This window comes from Oncorhynchus kisutch, linkage group LG17, assembly GCF_002021735.2.
Source record: "Oncorhynchus kisutch isolate 150728-3 linkage group LG17, Okis_V2, whole genome shotgun sequence".
Classification (NCBI taxonomy): Eukaryota; Metazoa; Chordata; class Actinopteri; order Salmoniformes; family Salmonidae; genus Oncorhynchus; species Oncorhynchus kisutch.
The window spans coordinates 54,955,856-54,978,389 of NC_034190.2; the positions used below are offsets into that span (position 1 = coordinate 54,955,856).

Genomic DNA, 22,534 nt, shown 5'->3' on the forward strand with positions numbered 1-22,534 from the left:
GGTGGGACCAACTCCATATTAATAGCCATGATTTTGGAATGAGATGTTTGACAAGGAGGTGTCCACATACTTTTGGTCATGTAGTGTATCTATACAAAGATGTTGTGTCTCAATCCAAAAGCAAAAGCAATTTGGATTAAGGTCCAAAGTAGTTGACTTTGGGTATTTCAAAATAAGAGTCCATAATACCACAAGGCCTTCATTTGACATACCACTGTTCATTCCATTTACAGTTCATTTAAGTTATTTTGATATTAAACTAATGCAATGGTTTATTAATATATTATTGTAATATATTGTATGTCATACTAAATTATCATAAAAAGCTATTGAATGCAGTCAAGGAGCCGGTCTTTTTAAATTGTGCGACGGAAGTGGGAAATCCCTACGCCTGCCTGTCAAAAAATATTTCCGCTCTTTCTCAAAGCCGCGGTCGAGTTTCGTGATAATCACCTGCATCAGCTGATCCTAGTCTTCCCGAAAACGGTTCTAACTCGTTGGGAACTAGACTCCTGTCGCTGCTCTATGCACTTGTTAGCTACATATAAGCTGACAGAAGAGGCCGAAGTTGCCGTAGTGTAGTAGGCACTAGCTGTTAGCCAGACAACGATAGAGGCCACCGCTTCCGTGAAACGGAATCAAGCTAGGTAAGAGATTTCCGAAGGACAACTGCATGTCAACTCAGCTCTTTATAACATTATTGTGTTGACAACCTATTTGAAATTTTATACATATGGTAATATGATAAAAATATATGTTGTGACAGTTGCCTTTAGTTAGCTACAGATAATATTGATAGATAGCTAGCTTAGCAAGGGAACGTTAGCTAGCCAGCCAGTTGATTTTGTTGGTAGCTAGCTAACGACGTTACCTAACAAGTATTGTAGGGCAACATGACATGAACCTCCTAATTATTCAACATTGTTTTTTAAAATGTATTTTTCGTAGACATGATTTGGTTATTATTCACTATGAGTAAGCATACAAATATCTACCCAAGGTATATACCCTTGTAATTCAATGCTTTAACTATGCAAGTCTTGCATTTATTTATTTATTTATTTTGTCTCACTGACTGCTGTTTGCAGTATTAGCAGAATCTATCAGGAAACATATGATAAGCATGTATGGTTGATGAGTTCCTGTTTTACCAGCCCTCCCGCTGCAGCTTGTGCTCAGTGTGCTGCCACAGTCAAATTATACTTAACATTACGGTCAAATAAAATATAAATATTTCTTTCTCCTCATTAGGCTTCAACCCAGTAAAACGGTTGTGGCCCCACTGTGGATTCCCTGGATTGGACCGGGGCGGAGGCAGTCGTAGGCAGAGCAGGCGCCACGTGAAGTGCGGTTTCGACTTCCCCTATGAGTAGCAGTACCGGTCAGAGAGCACCACGGACCCGGGCGGCGAAGGCAAGCCAGGGGGCAGGGGGGACAACGACATGGACCCCTCAGGACCAGAGTGTGGACCCTTCATACAGGCCTACTACCACTGCAGGTCCAACTACAGCCTGCAGTGGTGGGGGGAGTTCCTGTGTCCTGAGTAAGCTCATCCAACTGCCGGCTCCGCCACTGTCGCGTCACCAGCTGAAGAAGTTAGAGGAGCACAGATACAGCAGTGCAGGTCGCTCACTTCTGGAGCCCTTCATGCAGCACTACTGGGAGTGGCTAGTGGCATGTGTGCCAGCATGGATAGCCCCCAACCTCATCACTATTGTGGGCTTGGCCATCAACATTCTCACCACATTGGTGCTGGTGTACTACTGCCCCACTGCCACTGAACAGGTAGGTCCATGCAGGGGCATCACTGGGAATTCTAGTCCATGGAAAGAATTTGATGTTGGATCTCTTTCACACACGGCCACTCAAATGGCCCTGCCTCCCACTGAGTATGCATATTTAAATGAATTAATCAGCAGGTATTCCTACTAAGATTATTAGGTCAATGTTTGTTGTAACGGCTGTAATAATATACACTACTGACAGGACATAGAGAGAAGACGAGGCCGTCAGTATTTCTTTCAGAATTTCTTGATTGAAAAGTATCGATTGGGCCTCCCGGGTGGCGCAGTGGTTAAGGGCGCTGTACTACCAGAGACTCTGGGTTCGCGCCCAGGCTCTGTCGTAACCGGCCGCGACCGGGAGGTCCTTGGGGCGTCGCACAATTGGCCTAGCGTCGTCCGGGTTAGGGAAGGGATGTCCTTGTCTCATTGCACACCAGCGACTCCTGTGGCGGGCCGGGCGCAGTGCGCGCTAACCAAGGTTGCTAGGTGCACGGTGTTTCCTCCTACACATTGGTGCGGCTGGCTTCCGGGTTGGATGCGCGCTGTGTTAAGAAGCAGTGCGGCTTGGTTGGGTTGGGTATCGGAGGACGCATGACTTTCAACCTTCGTCTCTCCCGAGCCCGTACGGGAGTTGTAGCGATGAGACAATATAGTAGCTACTAAAACAATTGGATACCACGAAATTGGGGAGAAAACGGTGTAAAAAAAAAATTTGTATCGATTGGGTAATTGTCATATATAGCCTACCCTTTCAAAGCGAAGGTTTATCAAAATGTCTGTCTCTGTTTTGTCAATGTTGGGTTCAATTTGTTGTAGATAAGAATGCTACACTATACCTACTGTCCTTGTTGTCTCTGTTAGAATCAAGCTATTCTAAACCATCTTACAGTAACAGTATTTGATGAACATGGTGTTATGGTAAAACAACAGAATACCACAAACATTGACTTTTTACATTTACAGTTTAGTAATTTAGCAGATGCTCTTATCCAGATCGACTTACAGTAGTGAGTGCATACATTTTCGTACTGGCCCCCTGTGGGAATTGAACCCATCTCCCTGGCATTGCAAGTGCCATGCTCCAACTGAGCTACACAGGACCAACTCACTGAATTTGAATGTCACTTCCTTCGCTGTCTGAAAACGTTACCTGCTGTCAAATGTTCCCTCCCTCTATCCAAGTTTCCGTAATTCCTCTCAAAGCTCATTGGAGGAGGTCGACAGGAGGGACCCTGGATCCTCTCCTCTAAATGCGCTTTGAGAGGAATTGAGGAAACCAGGGTGCAAGGGTTTGACACCAGCTAAGGTTTTCAGACAAAGAGCAGGTGTAGGTGTTTTGGCCGCCATGCAGTCTTACCTGTGACCTTGCATGTGGAGGTCTAATGTCAACACTACCCATGTGGTTTAACTAAGACGAAAGTGTGTGAGTTGGTACTGGTGACATGTTTTTGGAATCTGACCTGTTGAAGAGATATGACTCTTTTTCTGGGGTTTTGCACGTTGTAATACGGGCAATTCCACCGTATCAGAGTGATGCTAAGACTATGATTTTTCACTTCATTTTTTTTCTTCTCAAACACATGTACTTGAACAGTGCAGAGGCAAGTGTTGGTAACAGAATGATGGCACCAACAGCACAACATGTCATTCTGTTACCAAACTTAGCATTTGCACTGTTCTTCAATAAATGTGTTTTTGTAAAGATTCTGTGGAAATTATTAAAATTAGTCATTGTGCATATATTTATGGTTTGTTTAGCTTGCCAATCTTTGTTTTTTGACATTTTCAAGTGAAAAATCAGTTTCAGCATCACTCTGTTACTGTGGAATTGCCCCTGCGTAACATGTTGTTGTGTTGGCCTCATGTCTAAAGATTGACATTTCAACTATGAGTGATTGTAGATTATCAATCGGTTCATGAAAGGATGTGTGTTTTATGAGTGTACAAAAGCTGTAGAACATGCACACATTCAGGTACTCTCCGTAGGTGCCGGAGTTGTAGGCAAACTCATGGAAAACAGAAAGGAAAGCGCCGAACACTGCTGCTCATGCTCCCAGGGGATATTTATTTATGACAACGTTTCGACCCTAATGTCTTCATCAGGCATCCATATCCCAGGTGGCGGTGGAAGGCTATATATATATATATATATATATATACATACATACATATACACACACACACACACACACACACACACACACACACACACACACACACACATGGGCAGTACTCCGTGACATCTCTTCCTGAAACAGGAGGTAAAAAATGTATAACATAAGTTCACAATATTAACATTCAATGTATCAAAATATATGATCATACACAAGGAATATGATCAATATTTATAGTAATATACATACAATACTCAATTAGGATAAAACAACACAATTTGGACATATTGAAACTAGCAGCAGTGTGCAGCGTTTTCCTTTCTGTTTAGGAATGTAGCCTGTCAATGCAAAACCAGTTTGCTTGCCTTAATGCTTTTGCTTAGAAGATGTGATACAGCAGGATGTATGTGTCACCACAAAAGTGTTGTGCTTAAAATTGATTTAAGCAACATTTATAGAATAGATCAAGGGCATTTTAAGGCTGTTAATTTTAACAAAGTAGATATGACTAGGCTATGACTTTGTGAAGGGAAAAAGGTTGACCAATTATTGTTAGTTTATCAATATTTAACATTAGACACGTTTTGCTTTTCCTTTCTCTTGGTCACTGGGGCCAGGCTTGCACAATGCTCCATGTCATGTGTGCTTGTTTTGCTGCAGTACGTGGGGGATGCCTTACAGGGCTCTTGGGGACAGGCACCCCGTGTCCCCGTCCTCAGGTTTCACATCTAGCCTCAGGCCCCTTCTCCCGCCTCCCGAGCCGTAGAGGGTAGGAATAGGCATTTAGAATGGTCTCCCTCAGACTAGCTTACTCAAGCTGGCTTAATTGTGAATCGATTAGAATCGGATGTGGGTTATGTATTTTTTAGCTACACAGTCGCATGGTCTTTAGTATTTGAGTCATATACATACATACAGTACATTCAGAAATTATTCAGACCCCTTGACCTTTTCCACATTGTTTCGTTACAGCCTTATTCTAAAAGAGATTAAATCTACACACAATACCCCATAATGACAAAGCAAAAACAGGTTAAAATAAATTTTTGCTAATTTATAATATACTGAAATATCACATTTTACATAGGTATAAGTAAGACCCTTTACTTAGTAATTTGTTGAAGCACCTTTTGCAGCGATTTATCGCCTCGAGTCTTCTCGGGTGTGATGCTACAAGCTTGGCACCTGTATTTTGGGAGTTTCTCCCATTCTTCTCTGCAGATCCTCTCAAGCTCTGTTAGGTTGTACTCTCTGTACTTTGCTCCGTTCATCTTTGCCTTGATCCTGACTAGTCTCCCAGTCCCTGCCACTGAAAAACATCCCCTCAGCATGATGCTAGCACCACCATGCTTCACCGTAGGCATAGTGCCAGGTCTGATGTGACGCTTGGCATTCAGGCCAAAGAGTTTAATCTTGGTTTCATCAGACCAGAGAATATTGTTTCTCATGGTCTGAGAGTCTTTAGGTACTGTATGGCAAACACCAAGCGGACTGCCATGTGCTTTTTACTGAGGAGTGGCTTCCGTCTAGCCACTCTACCATAAAGGCCTGATTGGTTGAGTGCTGCAGAGATGGTTGTCCTTCTGGAAGATTCTCCACAGAGGAACTGTAGAGCTCTGTCAGAGTGACCCTTCTCCCCCGATTGCTGTTTGACTGGGCGGCCAGCTCTAGGAAGAGTCTTGGTGCTTCCAAACTTCTTCCATTTAAGAAGGATGGAGGCCACCGTGTTCTTGGGGACCTTCAATGCTGCAGAAATATTTTGGTACCTTTCCCCAGATCTGTGCCTCAACGCAATCCTGTCTCGACGCTCTATGGTCAATTCCTTCGACTTCATGGCTTGGTTTTAGTTCTGACATACACTGTCAACTGTGGGACCATATATATAGACAGGTATGTGCCTTTCCAAATCATGTCCAATACATTTAATGTACCACAGGTGGACTCCAAGTTGTAGAAACATCTCAAGGATGATCAATGGAAACAGGATGAACCTGAGCTCAATTTTGAGTCTCATAGCAAAGGGTCTGAATACTTCCGTAAATAAGGTGTATATATATTTTTTTTTTAAATAATTGTGCAACGTTTCTAAAAACCTGTTTTTGCTTTGTCATTATGGGTATTGTGTGTAGATTGCTGAGGATAAAAAAAAATAGAGCTGCAACAAAATGTGGAAAGTCAAGGGGTCTGAATACTATCAGAAGGCACCGTATGCCATTTATCAGACACTTTCATCCAAAGCGACATAGTCATGAGTGGAGATTTTTCATAATGGTGGCCCCATTGGGAATCGAACCCAAAACACTTTCTCTACTGACTGAGCCACACAGGATCAGTGGAAAAATCAAGTTCATGGGTTTGTTTTGATCGTCTAAAGCTTTGGAGCTGGAGGCTTGACTGTAATATAGGCAAGGTTGTTAAGTTATTTTGTTTCTGAAAATGAGATCCCTTGAGGATATTGTTTAATCTGCAATTGACTCAACCTCCCCTCCATAGTGTTACATTTCTTAGTCTACTGTATGTTGCGTTCAAATATTATCAGCTACAGTTTGTTATCAGGGAAGCTTGCACAACGGATACTTGATCCCTCCATGTATTCCTCCTCCCACGGCTAGTTAAGAGGCAGCTGTTCAAATAAACTGGCACTCTTAGTCTGATATTAAACACACTTTTGTCAATACTGTATGCTGACACATGGGAAGGTTTCGGTTACTTTCAACCCAATCAGTTGTTGTTGTCGGGTTAAATTGGGCCGGGTCAAATGAAAGCCTGGTGGCTTTCAAATTGTTGCCATTTAATTTTCCTCAGCCTACAACACAAATAAGCCAAGGCAAAATCAGACGACCCCATCTTGGAATAGTTTACCTTTTCAATTGGCCAGCTTGTCACATTCTATGCGAGAAGTTTCTCTCCGGTGCTTTCAAACAGTGAGTGCTGCACAGCGCATAGGGAGAGAAACATGTATGCCCAGTCATTGCACAACATTGTTAATGCAGTCATAAGAGAACACACCTTCTGATAAAAGTTTTGATGGCCACTGTAGGACCTGAGAACTTTCTAGTGTTACTACACTTTTCTTTCTCAAATCCCCAACATTTGTGAACTGCAGCTTTTCAGAACTAGAGTTTTAACAGCGTCAGCGCTTGCCAATGTCGTTTTAATGCATAGGGTAGACTGGGGCTAAATGTAACACAAGTCCGGTGCAACTGGTAGGCCTACATTAAAGTAACTGTACAGGGAAAATTTAATATTCTGTTAACTCCTACCCAGGTAATGTTGTCAACTCATCCTATACTTGTATTTGTGGCCAAAGCATACATTGGGGAAAAGAGACAACTCAAACAGACCCGGGACACACTTTTCACAGCATTCCACCTGGTGGGAGGTACTATAAATCACGGTGGGCTTAGATTTCAGTGCGCGTACGGGGGCACACAGTATCGAGTCCGAACCGAGTACTTGCTCATGTCCGGATTGTGGAATTTATTCACAACATTGCCCTGAGTCAAATATTTCAAATTTTCACTGAAGATTTACCTCAGTGTTTTAGCTTCTTGTGGTCAATTTGCAGTTTTGTAGTTATGTTTGCAGTTATGTTTGTAGTTATGTTCTATATCGTGGAGCTTCGGCCCATAGGGGAGCTCTCCTCCTAGTGGTTTACCCCACTGCCTAGGCAGTGAATAGCCTGAGAGAGAACTATGCACACACCTGCAGCCAATGGGAGTACAGGTGTCCCTATATAAGGGGATGCTTCCCCTCAGTCAGCCTCCCATTATTTTCAGCGACTTGGACTAGACTGAAGAAGCCGAGAAGGGAAGATAAGTCTTAGGACGAACCCGCCGTCGATATCCAAGTGTTCGACGTCGTCCCTCTAGAATGAGCATTCCAGATTTTCCACCTAACTCAAAAGCTCTTGAGCTCCGTGTCGCTGCCCCACCATGGCGGCTGTGGACTCACACGACTTATGTTTCGTGTGTCTAGGATCACAGCACTCTAGGGGCGGCCTCACAGACCCCCGGAATGCCCAAGCTGCGCCCTCCTATCTTTTAAAGGAGAGGAAACCGTGATGGGTGTTCTTTAGGGAGGATATCCCTCGAGGACGCCATGTCTGTGCTAGCCTCAGGTTCTGAGGCATCATATGATGATGCCACCTCTAGAGAAGACGAGGATATTGGGAAGTGTGTGGACGTTTCTCCGGAACAGTCTAACCCACTGACCGATTTTGATCATAAAAAAACCGAAACTCCCTATGGAGAGTGCAAGGATGAGACGGGCTCTGAATTTTCAGCAGCCCTCTCCTATGCAACCGCCTCTTTGCGCTCTGATTTTCCAGGGCTCGTTGAGCGGGCTGCGAGTCGGCTTGAGATCATGCTGCCCTCCAACCTGGAAGTGGACATGATGTAGGGCGGCCCCTACTCTCTAACAAGAAGGGTGGCGGTGCCACTGGCACCAGCTATGCCCTCGCTCTGAAAATATGTGGAAGGTTCATGGGGGTCACCTTTTGAGGGTGAGAGTGCCGGTAAAAGCTAACACCCCATTCACCAGAGGGACTGCAGATGGCCCCAGGAGGATCCCCAGGCACGGGCCCGCCATGGCTGCGTACCTCGTCCTGGTTTGAGCTCCTGGCAGTCATCCAAAAAGCCCACTCTACCTACTACAAAGGACAGGCTCACAGCTCAGCTGGTAGAGAAGTCCTTTGCATTAGGTGTCCAGGCTGTAGCAGCAGTGAACAATATTGCCAACAATATCCTGGTAGCTTCTCTATCCCGTTTCACCACAGACAAGACTGAGCTGTCATGAGAGGAGATAGGAGCCGTACTTCATCTCACCCAGGAGTCGGCTGTGTATGCGGGGAGGTCGGGGAAACGACACCTTTGGCTGTCTCTGACGGCCATGAAGGAATCTGACAAAGCCACCCTGTTGAACGCCCCCATCTAACAGCGGCCTCTTTGGAGCCGGCGTCAAAGAGGCAACAACGCGTTTCGGAAAGCTGGAGGAGGGGAGGGAACAACTATCTAGACACCTGCCATTGGCAGGAGGATCTAGATCGCTTTCCAGAGAGCCACCTAGTTTCACCATCTCCAGTAGACGGTGAGTGGGCCTTTCCACTCCCGCAGCGCCAGAGAGAGCAGCAGCTTCACCGGCGAGAGAGGTGGTCATGACGTCACCCTGGCGACAACCTAAGGGCAGCCAGAAGCGACCATGACCGGACGAGGGGGAGAAGAGAGGGAAGAGCGCAACGCTCTGTTCAGCAGCGCCTATTATTCCCCCCGCTCCCCTGCAAAGAGATGGGGGAGCCAACGTGTTTGTTGAATAAAGACTAGATTCCAATTGTATTTGTCACGAGAACCTCTTTTCCATAACAAACCAGAGATCGTTCAGGTTCTCTCTCTCCACTCTGTGTGTAGTACGCATTCTCATCGAGAGCGTAGCCAAACGGCCCTTTCGAATGCTTATGATAAAACGTCTGCTGGAATGTGTCCACAGCAAAGACTTTTGTATAAGCATAGACCTAAAGGACGCCTTCCATGTGCCGGTTCATCCACATCACTGGAAGTCTCTGCATTTTGCCTTCCAAGGGGTGGTGTACAAGTATGCGAGAATACCATTCGGGTACATCCTGGCACCTTTTCCAAGTGCGTGGAGGCGGCAATGGACCCGTTGCATCGTCAACGGATAAGGGTCTTGGCCTACCTAGACGACCTACTGGTTCTCGCCCCGTCAGCAGAGCTGGCAATCGCACACACAACACAGACAGTGATTAATCTCAGGCTTCTGGGGTTCGCTGTGAATAGGGAAAAGAGCGGACCCTGGCCCAGTCATCAGATTGTCTACCTGTGACTGCAGCTAGCAACTGACTATGAAGGCTTGAATTTTGGATCCTCAACATGCTGCCCTGTTGCTAGCCCTACGAAGGTTGGCCCATATTCTGTTATCTGCCCACTAATCATTGGCTTTGGCTAATGGATTGAGTGTGGCAGGTTACACTGAGGAATCAGCGAGTATGTCTTACTTGGTTCAGCCTGCACTCAGCATTGCTGATGGGAGGACTAGAACTAAAGGGAGAGGACCAATGGACAGGGTTCCGTCAGTTCTGCTGTTTCCTGTTAGAATGACTACATAGCATGACTTCTGGCTGAAGGTTTAGTACAGTAGAGTCATGTATTCTAACCTACCCACAAGTCTATGACTGTTTGGGCGGAAGGATGAGGGATATAGTTTCTTAAACTGGTATTACAGAACTATTAGACCAATTGTTTAATATTGAAGTATCATCTATCTGCTTGTACAGATTAGTATGGCTCATATTGTGTTTTATCTGCCCACTAGTCATTGGCAATGCCTTTAGACTGAGTAGGGCGGATTGGACTGAGGACGCAGTATATTGGGACAGTGTGTTACAGTACTGCGGGACTTAGTCGCAGCCATGGCTGAGCCCGACCTTTTCATTAAGTGGGAAGTGTTAGGCTCGGCAGGAGTACATTTTGGAGCGTTTCGCTCCGCTCCGCCTTAAACCGCTAGGAGCGGCGCTCCCCTTTGGGGCGGAGTTCCACGATATAGAACGATAGTTACCAGAGTTGTAACTCCAGTTCTATGAGTGGAGCGGGGCCCCATGGGACTTATTTCTAGAGGGGGAAATAATATTTTAGATGTCAGTATAATTTTATTTTAATTCATTTTGGAGTAGAATGTCCTTTTTAAAAAGTCACCTGAACTGACCTGTCTTTCTCCCAAAAATGAAAAGCTCCACCCCCCCGGGTGTGGCTATGAACTATTAGGGACTTCCCAATCCCAATTTGACCTATGGATTGGACATAACATCCTATAACCCAAACATAGAAATTGTGTTCATAAAGGCCGAAACCCATACTTTTCTGTGGAAGTCGAGGAGCACTAGTAGACCGTCTATTGTAAATGTTGAATGTTTGTTCCTTTTACCTTTCAGGCACCGCTGTGGGTGTACCTGTCTTGTGCAGTGGGCCTCTTCATCTACCAATCACTGGACGCCATCGATGGGAAACAGGCACGGCGCACCAATAGCAGCACCCCACTGGGAGAGCTCTTTGACCATGGCTGTGACTCCCTTTCAACAGGTGTGTGTGTGTGTTGGAGCGTGTGTATACCGTCTCAAATTACCATAAACAACACACTCACAGGCTACAAATTACATGGAAGACGGACACAACAAATATGCACTTAAAGACAGACACAATATATCCATAAATGTACACAACACACTTACAGATGTAAACAACATTAATGATTTAAGACTGAGAAACATCATGTTGTGTATTTGAACTTTCTCTCGATCACTCTCTCTCCCTCTCTCTCCCTCTTTTGCATGCATCGATGTCACTGGTACTAATATTTTTTTCATTTCCACACACAATTAAGACAGTGAGGAATCAGAATATACCTGCCTCTTTAACTCTTACTTTCTATCACCCACCTGCTCTCTTTCTCACTCTTTCTCTTTTTTTGTCTCTCTTTCATTCTCTGTCTCTTGACTTCTCTCCCCTCTCTTAGTGTTTGTGGTCTTGGGCACCTGTATCGCCGTCCAACTTGGAACCAACCCCGACTGGATGTTCTTCTGCTGCTTCGCCGGCATGTTCATGTTCTACTGTGCTCACTGGCAGACCTACGTGTCAGGAACCCTGCGCTTTGGCATGTGAGTGGGTGTGCACCCCGTCTGAGCTTTCCTTTAAACTACAGTCTAGTCAAGAGTTTAGACACACCTACTCATTCAAGGGTTTTTATTTATTTAAAAAAAACTATTTTCTACATTGTAGAATAATGGTGAAGACATAACTATGAAATAACACACATGGAATCATGTAGTAACCAAAAACGTGTAAACAAATCAAGATATATTTGAGATTCTTCAAAGTAGGCACACTTTGCCTTGATGATAGCTTTGCACACTCTTGGTATTCTCTCAACCTGCTTCACCTGGAATGCTTTTCCAACCGTCTTGAAGGACTTCCCACATATGCTGAGCACTTGTTGGCTGCCTTTCCTTCACTCTGTGGTTCAACTCATTCCAAACTATCTCAATTGGGTTGAGGCCAGGTCATCTGATGCAGCACTCCATCTCTCCTTCTTGGTCAAATAGCCCTTACATAGCCTGGAGGTCATTGTCCTGTTGATAAACAAATGACAGTCCCACTAAGCGCAAACCAGATGGGATTGCATATCGCTGCAGAATGCTGGTTGTGTGCCTTGAATTATAAATAAATCACAGACCGTGTAACCAGCAAAGCACTCCCACATCATCACTCCTCCTCCATGCTTCACGGTGGGAACCACACATGCGAAGATCATCCATCCGTTCACCTGCTCTGCATCTCACATAGACACACCGGTTGGAACCAAAAATCTCACATTTGGACTCATCAGACCAAATGACAGATTTCCAAGTCTCTTCTTATTATTGATGTCCTTTTAGTAGGGGTTTCTTTGCAGCAATTCAACCATGAACGCCTGATTCACACAGTCTCCTCTGAACAGTTGATGTTGACATGTCTGTTGCTTGAACTCTGTGAAGCATTTATTTGGGCTGCAATTTCTGAGGCTGGTAACTCTAATGAACTTATCCTCTGCAGCAGAGGTAACTCTGGGTCTTCCTTTCCTGTGGCGGTCCTCATGAGAGCCTGTTTCGTCATAGGGCTTGATGGTTTTTGCGACTACTTGAAGAAACTTTCAAAGTTCTTGACATTTTCTCGATTGACTGACCTTCATGTCTTAAAGTAATGATGGACTGTCATTTCTCCTTGCTTATTTGAGCTGTTATAATATGGACTTGTCTTTTACCAAATAGGGCTATCTTCTGTATACCACCCCTACCTTGTCACAACTGATTGGCTCAAACGCATTAAGAAGGAAAGAAATTCCACAAATTAACTTTTAACAAGGCACACCTGTTAATTGAAATGTGTTCCAGGTGACTACCTCATGAAACTGGTTGAGAGAATTCCGTGAGTGTGCAAAGCTGTCATCAGGGGCAAAGGGTGACTACTTTGAAGCCTCTCATATGAAATATATATATTTTTTGTGATTACTACACGATTCCATATGTGTTATTTCATAGTTTTGATGTCTTCACTATTATTCTACAATGTAAAAAATAAAGAAAAACCCTTGAATGAATAGGTGTTTTAAAACTTTTGACCGGGTGTGTATCAACATTTGCTTATCTGTTTGGCTTTCGGGAACAGCCACAACAAGGACAAGGGACAAATGTCCTGGGAGTATGGTTGATTTGATATGATGTAAGCCCTTGACAGAGTAAGTAAGAGTTATAGGTTGTCCGCCAGAAAAAAATCAACCTTATCAGATCAGGTTCCTCTCAGCCTTTTGAGGGACATGTTCTCTACATCCCCCCCACACACACTCACAACTAACCCACAACCCAGAGGAATGGATGGTGTTTGTGCAGGACCTGCTAGGGGGTGCTATGTGCATGTTGATTTTGATAACTGTGTGAAATGTGAAATCACTTAACCGTTTGCATATGATTCCTCTGTCTCTTTGCCTGTGCAGCATTGATGTGACTGAAGTGCAATTCTTCATTATAATCATGTATTTGCTGGCTGCCATCGGAGGACCAGCTTTTTGGCAGTTCTTGGTAATTAGTTTAACCCATTTGATTGGAAATGAAAGAAATGACCTTAATGCTAATTGTTACATGCATTGTAGTTGTAGTTTGATGCATTTTCTATCCTTTTTTTGTCCTTGTATTGAATCTAGTGTAATACACTGTTATACATGCAGTTAAACATTTATAGCCTCAAGAATGTCAAGACTTATGAAAGTAATGTAGGGAAGTTATAGCATGTTGGTTAACGTGTTAAGACTCGCGTCCTTGTTGCCGATTTTGCTGAATGCATCCTTTCCTTGTTTCCTGGAGGTAAGCACAGATCTATAAGGTATTGGATAGGTGAAAGCCCAGTTGCCGCCCTATTACTTCCACCAATTGAGGTCTGTGTTTACTTTAAGGAAGGTAGGAAAGATGGATGTGTTTCTAAAATATTGAAACAGGGCTATGCTACTACTAATCCCCCAAACACACAGATCCCTGTGGTGAACATCCAGATTAAGCTCATTCCAGCCATCCTCACTGTGGCGGGAGCCATCTTCTCCTGCACCAACTACTTCCGGGTCATATTCACGGGAGGAGTAGGAAAGAACGGATCCACCATAGCGGTGAGGATGACGTGATCCGTCCTGACTAACGAGGGTTGAATTGTATGGCTGATAAAAGATGACTTGTTGTGTGGAAGTATACAGTGCGTGGGAATTTGTCACAAAACCGTACGATTGGTTATTTCAACTTTGGTTTATAATATGATCCATATTACATATTACAATTTTGGGTGAAGTAGCCAGTCTTTTCTATTGCTTAAATACCAAAGCACTTGGCATGCTTCATTTCTAGGCCTCCATAAAATAGTGACATGGATGACTATCATGCCCGTTTCATTGATATCAGCCAAGCTACTAGTCAGAACTTTACTTTGTGGTTTATTTATCACTTTAGAGACGGATAAGGATAGTGGAATTTTCAGCTGTACAGTGATTGTGACAGCCGTGTCCCTTCTTCCTCAGGGAACGAGTGTCCTGTCGCCGTTCTTCCACATAGGGTCAGTCATCATTCTGGCCGTCATGATCTACAAGAAGTCTGCGTCCCAGCTGTTTGAGAAGCACCCCTGTCTCTATGTCCTGGCCTTTGGGTTTGTGTCGGCCAAGATCACCAACAAGCTAGTGGTGAGGAACCAGGTGACCTGGATCGTGTCCGTTAGGGCACACTGTAGCGAAGTGTTGTGTAACGGAACACAAGCGTTTTTTGATTGGACAAGTTCAGATAGTACCTCTGTTTCGCATAGATTTCTTCCATTCTGTGCCTACTGAACATGACCGTGAAACATGAAATGCTGAAAAAGCCAGTCTACATTCCAATATCCACACCCGCCACTTGTTTTGGTATAACTGTCGGCTCAAGGGTAAATTACTTTTAAGTCTGTTATAGTGCGCTGCGCTATAATGTACCTTGCATTGAATTTCAGCCCTAGTCCAATGTCTTTAATTGGACTCAGTATAGATATTTGGTCTTTATTCTATTTACTCTATTATATGTTGCCGATTCTCTCTCGTATTTTTTTTGTTTGTTTTACAGGTAGCTCATATGACAAAAAGTGAGATGTATCTCCATGACTTGGCTTACCTGGGGCCAGGGCTGCTCTTCTTGGACCAGTATTTTAACAGCTTCATAGACGAGTACTTGGTCCTCTGGGTGGCACTGGTAAGTCACCATAGCCCTTAATAGCTTCATCCATGTGCATGTATAGTACCAGTCAAAAGTTTGGACACCTACTCATTCAAGTTTTAAATTATTTGTACTATTTTCTACATTGTAGAATAATAGTGAAGACTACCTCGTGAAGCTGGTTGAGAGAATGCCAAGATTGTGCAAAGCTGTCATCAAGGCAAAGGGTGGCTGCTTTGAAGAATCTCAAATATATAAAATATATTTTGATTTGTTTAACCTTTTTTTGGTTACTACACGATTCCATATGTGTAATTTCATAGTTTTGATGTCTTCACTATTATTCTACAATGTAGAAAATAGTAAAAAATAAAAACCTTTGAATGAGTAGGTGTGTCCAAACCTTTGACTGGCACAGTACGTGCCAAGTAGGGGTGTGATTGTTTAAACAACATTTTATCGTTAATGTTAAAAAAACTGTGTTTTTGCCACAGAATTTAAATCACAGTGCAGTTATCACAAAACTAACACTAACAGGTCCCGATCATCATCAAGGGAAAAATGTAACAAATAGGCCTACCTAACGCATCAATACTGTAACTTTATTAAGGGGGATATGCATCTTTCAAATTATTTGCCACGGATATGAAGTGCTCTGCATGTCATCATTGTTAACAGTTAGGGTTTAAAAAACACTCAATACAGAAATTGCTGCAGTTGATATGCAGTCATTGTCAATGGCCTACTTGAGTTGAGGTCATTTCCTAAATGAAAGACTGCAAGCTCCATTTGAGCCGCGACTCGCGCTACTGAAAATGTTGCCTCGTTCTCGTCAATATCACTGTTCACCATTTACTCCATTTTCTAAATGGGACACTATAGCAGTTCGCAAAAAAAAACAGAAAATAAACGAGACAAATATATTATTCCTAAACTGTAGCTCATAGTTGGAACACGTTTCCCTACTTTAATCAACCAGTCCGTTTTTAATTTGTGATGAGGCTGTCATGATTTAGCAAGGAATGTAGCTTGTTTACAGTGTTGTTTGTGTAGCCCATCAGTTGGGTACATTTTTATAGGCACTAATTTCTATAGGCCTAATGGGAGCTTGTGTTCGCAGCACCCGTGTGTGTGTGTGTGTGTGTGTGTAGAGGGAGCGGTCGGATCGGAATTGAGGTGAGAAACGCGTAACGGAGGTAAAGGAGAAGAACTGTGATAACTTGGCTAGGCGAATTTTTTTTTTTGCGAGTCGCTAATGTATGTAACACTAGAGTGAATTAAACGCTTGTCTTAGGGACAAAATTTCACCTGCCTGGAGGACGGGTGCAATTGTGGCCCATAATTCGGCGTGTTTCTGCATGTTGGCATTCCTGCATCTGCAGGAGCCCTTCTTCATACTTTTATTGATCCATTTTTAAGCCGGTACACAGGCGGGAGGCAAGGGTGCTCCTGTACAGTAGGTGGCGGTAATGCACCATAACGTTGGATATCAACCAACAGAAGAAGAGGCAGGGGTGACAACTGTAGCTAGCTTGCTAGGACAACGGTCGGGTTCTGTTAATGAGGGCAGTTGTAAGGCAGGCGTTTAATATACTGGGTGCTAGCTATTTAGCAAACTAGGACTCCCTTACATGGTGGGTGGGATAGGTAGCTAGCTATTTTGCCATGAGGCTGAGTGAAAATGTTGCTGTATTTAGAGCTCAGAGATTCTTGAAAGACGGGACAATCTCAACTTTTTCCCCACAAATATTTGTCTTACTAACTAGAATGACACTCTATGGAAAGATGAGACTCGCAACATGTAAAGTGTTGGTCCTATGTTTCATGAGCTGAAATAAAAGATCCCATAAACTTTTCATATGCACAAAATGCTTTTTTCTCATCCCTGTTAGTGAGCTTTTTCCTTTTTTTTGTCACACAACACAATGCCACAGATGTCTCAAGTTTTGAGAGTGCAATTAACATGCTGACTGCAGGAATGCCCACCAGAGCTGTTGCCAGAGAATTGAATGTTCATTTCTCTACCATAAGCCCAGGACCTCCACATCCGGCTTTTTCACCTGTGGGTCTGACAGCTGAGGAAACTATGGGTTTGCACAACTGAAGAATTTCTGCACAAACTGTCAGAAACCGTCTCGGAGCTCATCTGTGTGCTCGTTGTCCTCACCAGGGTCTTGACCTGACTGCAGTTTGGCATCGTAACGGACTACAGTGGGAAAATGGTCTTCGATGGCCACTGGCATCTTGAAAAAGTGTGCTCTTCACGGATTAATTCCGGTTTCAACTATACCGGGCAGACATTGTGTATGGCGTTGTGTGTGTGTGTGTGTGTGAGTGGTTTGCTGATGTCAAAGTTGTGAACAGAGTGCCCAACGGTGGAGTTATGGTATTGGACAACGAACACAATTGCCTTTTATCGATGGAAATTTTAATGCATAGAGATACCGATTCTCATGCTATTCAACTGACGCCATCACCTCATGTTTCAACATGATAAACGGTTGTTATGGCCACGTGTCGCAAAGATCTGTACACAAATCCTGGAAGCTGAACATTTCCCAGTTCTTCATTGGCCTGCATACTCACCAGACAGACCCATTGAGCGTGCTTGGGATGCTCTGGATCGACATGTACGACAGCAGGTTCCAGTTCCCGCCAATATCCAGCAACTTCGCACAGCCATTGAAGAGGAGTGGAACAACATTTCACAGGTCATATCAACAGCCTGATCAATTCTATGCGAAGGAGATGTCGCACTGCATGAGGAAAATAGTTGTCACACCAGATACGGAAAGGTTTCCTGATCCATGCCCCTACTTTTATTTTTTAAGGTATCTAAAGATACAAATCTGTATTCCCAGCCATGTGAAATCCATAGATTAGGGCCTAATGAATTTCTGTCAATTGACTGATTTTCTTATATGAACTTTAACTCAGCAAAATCATTTAAATTGTTTCATGTTGTGTTCATATTTTTGTTTTAGTGTAGATATAGGTACAGACACATCAACATTATTCCTTATTATTTATTTTTGACTGTCACCATTTATGATTGTGTTATTCAATGTGTTTCTATGGGCTATAGTAGTAAAGGCCAAATTAAATATTTGATCAAATAATATAAAACATGTTTGGGGGAATACCTACAGGGGTCCTAAAATTCTAAATCAAATAGCTAAATGATCCATGGTATGAACATCTTAAAACAATTCCATATCTTAGCTTAGTATAATATTTGATTAATCAAATATGTTATGCAAATCTCCAAACTTATTTTTGTTTTGTCTTGTCTACTATTAAATGTTCCAGAGCTAATTTCTTTAGACTTTCACTTCTCTGGAAACAACTTTGATGGACATTCCTGTAGTCAGTATTTCAATTGCACACTCCATCAACTAGAGACATCTGTGGCATTGTGTTGTGTGATACAAGTGTACATTTTAGTGGCCTTTTATTGTCCCCAACACAAGGTGCACCTGTGTAATGATCATGCTGTTTAATCAGCTTCTTGATATGGCACACCTGTCAGGTGGATGGATTATCTTGGCAAAGAAGAAATGCTCACTAACAGGAACAAGAGAAAGCTTTTTGTGCGTATAGGAACATTTCTGGGATCTTTTATTTCAGCTCATGAAACATGGGACCAATACTTTACATGGTGCGTTTATATTTTTGTTCAGTAGCTAGGAAGACTCCGGTACATAGCAGGGGAGGCGGGAGTGACACCGTGCATTTACATTTTTGATCCGTTGCTTGGAAGACTGGAGTGACACCGGTAGCTAGCCAGCTAGGACACTATGTCCTTCACGCCTGAAAAACTCTGATGCTTTTATTTCCCTTAGACCCACATTTGAAATCGCATAGACAATCAGGGGTGCGTTCCTGCAGATTCAGGAATAACCACATGCAGGAACGCCCTGCAATCACACTGTTGCCTGGCAGGTTCAAAGCAGATTCCAGAAGCCTAAGCCTACTGTAGGACTGCGAGAGAACTTCATTGCCCCCTATCGGTCATACCACACACAATAGAATTTCATGAACATGACAAGGAAATCGTCATTTTGCAGATAAACATTTGACTTCACAGACTGATTCTAGCCAAAGTAAGATGTCAAAACCCCATAGTTGAGTGGTAAAGTAGTATACCAAAGTCCATCACTGTTGTGTAGATTGCCTAGCGTATATTCATGCAATTATTTTCAGGGGCAAAAGATGATTGACATTCAACAAATTCTGTAAATAAAGAGCCTTACATGTACTTTATTTGACATCTATTCTGTCTCTTGTTTTATCTCCAGTTCCTGTCCATCTTTGATCTAGTGCGCTACTGCGTTAGCGTCTGCAACCAGATCGCCTCTCACCTGCACATCTTCGTGTTCAAGATCAAACCCCCCAACCTACGGTCCGCCTCTGCCTCCCGGTCAGGCAAAGACGTCTGGTGTAACTGGTCTGGTGACACTACTGACAGGTGGTGACACCGTCCGGCTGGAGCTGGTGGAATTACCTCAACCGCCTCCCCCTTGTCTCCACAGGGTTCCCATTGGATGAGACGAATTGGAGGCAGTCTTTCTACGAATGTATAATGCTGCGTTCACAACATCTCGTCATTTCGTAAATACCAGCATACAACTAGGAAAAATCCACATGAACGCCCCTCCAACTGGTAATTACTAGTGGGAAACTATCATCCCTGTGCTCAGTTTCTCACTTGCACCTCTCTGACGTCATATGTCAACAAACAAGACAGCAAGCTTGCCGGTATTTTCAGCAGTTGTTTATGGTAAGAACAAAATACAAATTGTTAATACAAAATTGATTCTGTTAATCTTCCTTTAGATTTAGAAAGTGAAATATGGATATACTTTTTATGGGCAAAAAATAGCGAAACAATCAGAAGCCTTCTAATGACCTCCATGTTTGATAATATTTCCCAGTTCAAAACGTGAATACACCCAACTGATAATTACTACCTTCCCACTTGGTTATGAACGCAGTATTAGCCAATTAAATTATGAATACATTGAGGGCGGGGAAAATGTGATTTTTTTTTTAATGAAGATCATTTATTTCAGCCTGGTGTGCAATAGTGATCAGTTTTTGCAGATGTGTGGTGTAAAAGGTACCTAACCGAACAGGAAAATGAGGAATATGTTTTCTGTTGAGGTTTAGTTTGTCATAAAAGAAGAACCTGGTTATTTGGTAACAAACTATTTGAGATTTAGAAGTTATCTAACCAAAGGTTATGGATAGGGGTTAATGTTGCTTACTATAACCATGCTACCACTATCCAAATGCACTGAAAATAAAATGTTATCCATAGGAAGGAGCAGGTTCTACCTAACCAAATGATATACTTAGCTATGAGAAAAACGCTTAGTGTATTTGCGTGTTTCTGTCCGAGCAATATGACTTAAATGCCGGTCTGTTCTTTCAGTAATGGTACTTGTTCAGCACATCTACATACAATTCCCACCTGTATTCCACTCCAGAGAAAAATGCTAGTTCTCTGTTTAAGGTGTAGCACAGAGTATTTGTTTATAGTATTTCTGCATTCTGTTTGAACCATCTGAAAAGCTGTCATTAGAGATTGCGAATAGCATTGTGGAAGAACACATGGTCATGAGCGAAGACTGCCTTGCATTTCTGTTATTGATCCTATGTCATCCTTGTCCTGTATAGCCTACATCAGGGTTATTCAACTCTTACCCTATGAGGTCTACAGCCTGCTGGTTTTCTGTTCTACCGGATAATGAATTGCACACACCTGGTGTCCCAGGTCTAAATCAGTCTCTGATTAGAGGGGAACAATGGGGGGAAAAGCTTTGGAACTGGCTGCAAGCTCCAGGGTTGAGTTTGAGGGGCCTGCATGATCTATGACACTGAATTGTATTATGTTCAATAAGCCCCAAACAAGGGGACCATTGTCTCATCATGTTTACATGATATGGCTATGTACTTCATTTTCTCCCATGTGATTGCAGTACAAATGGACCTGCATTAATACTACTGTTTCTGAGAGATGGAACACAGTTCCTGCTGTATGCTTCCAGTTAACTTGTGCCATATGTGATGCAAGTCAATGGAGCACTTCTCGTTATCTGTTACATGCGTTCAGACTCTTAACCGTTAGGAATCTAGCTCATCATTATGATATTCAAGCAACAGTTATGAATACCGGTATGTGTTCTGTCCACCGCAAGTCATTTTTGTCACCATGGATGACAAAAAATATATGTTTGGAATGTTTTAGTGATACGTGTTACTCCAACCTCCTCACACTCCTTTTACAATATTCATCTGTTTTTTCTCTTTAAAAAACAAACATTTTTATATATATTTTTAAAAATTAATTCAACTGTGTTGCTTTTTAGTTGAGCTTTGGTTATACTGTAGCGTTGATGAAATAGGAGTCGATCAGGCTGGCACCAGTGTTAATCAGTTCCTCCAAGTGGGGATGTATGTGAAAAATGCAATAGTCAGTATGCAGCAGTTGCCTTAAATGCTAAGTATTTGCATTAGATGGGAAGGTTTCAAAACTACGACCTGAAAAGGCTAGTGTTAGACCTAAGTGTTGTGCTATAAATGCTTGATTAGTAACTGATGAATACAATGAAGGGGATGTTTAGCTGTTCTCTTCCACTTCACTCCCTGATGTTACCCCTACAGCCACTCCAACTCCCCCAGAGCAACACTGGTGTCATGGCAGCTGCATCCCCATTTAGGTTTCTCTCTGTTCATAGTTAGTGAACTTTGGTCTGTTACACAATAGCCCATCAGTTATCTCTCCTGTGTGGAACAGTTCAATCCCCCCATTTTGTATGGGGTCTTATCATTAACCAAGTATTTAACTATACCTGTAGGGACACAGTACCGTCCATGGTCAAACATAAGGAATGTTTATTTTTAAAGCAAAAATTAAGGAATGTCTACCCTACCAATTTAGCTAATATCAAACAGTGATGCACAGAGTATTAACATGTCTACCGTTTAATGTCTCTTCATAACAAGAGAAGAGCTTGTCAATGTTTGTATCCGATGCATGGGATGGGCATTACAACCCACTGTAATGTTCAGTCAATGGCCACATGGATATGTAACTGATAGTGTTCAACCAATTGAAACACCGCCTCAAGCGTAACTCATTTTCCCTTGGATTGTTTATTTTCTGTGCAATGCAGAGATTTAAGATGACTTGCAAAGGGTGTATCATTGGTCAGTGTAAAAAACACACACAAAAAACATGCTTTTTAGTGTTTAATGGTGTTCAATGGTTTTAATTTGGTCAAAATTGTTACTTTTCTGTAAAAGAAAACCATTCATTTTTGAATAAACAAGCCTATGTAAAATAAAGATTGCTATATTTATAACAGGGGATC

The 22,534-nt window shown here is 42.9% G+C and overlaps 1 protein-coding gene across 1 annotated transcript; it reads left to right on the forward strand.

Moving 5' to 3' along the window:
* The first annotated feature begins 390 nt into the window (after positions 1 to 390).
* On the forward strand, positions 391 to 22,530 carry LOC109907927 (choline/ethanolaminephosphotransferase 1). The gene is made up of 9 exons (XM_020506230.2): positions 391 to 647; positions 1,252 to 1,785; positions 10,842 to 10,989; positions 11,423 to 11,564; positions 13,436 to 13,520; positions 13,967 to 14,098; positions 14,501 to 14,659; positions 15,069 to 15,194; positions 19,457 to 22,530. Exons 2-9 carry the CDS (start codon positions 1,366 to 1,368, stop codon positions 19,631 to 19,633), a joined length of 1,389 nt encoding a protein of 462 aa, XP_020361819.1. The 5' UTR covers positions 391 to 647; positions 1,252 to 1,365; the 3' UTR covers positions 19,634 to 22,530.
* The last annotated feature ends 4 nt before the right edge of the window (positions 22,531 to 22,534 follow it).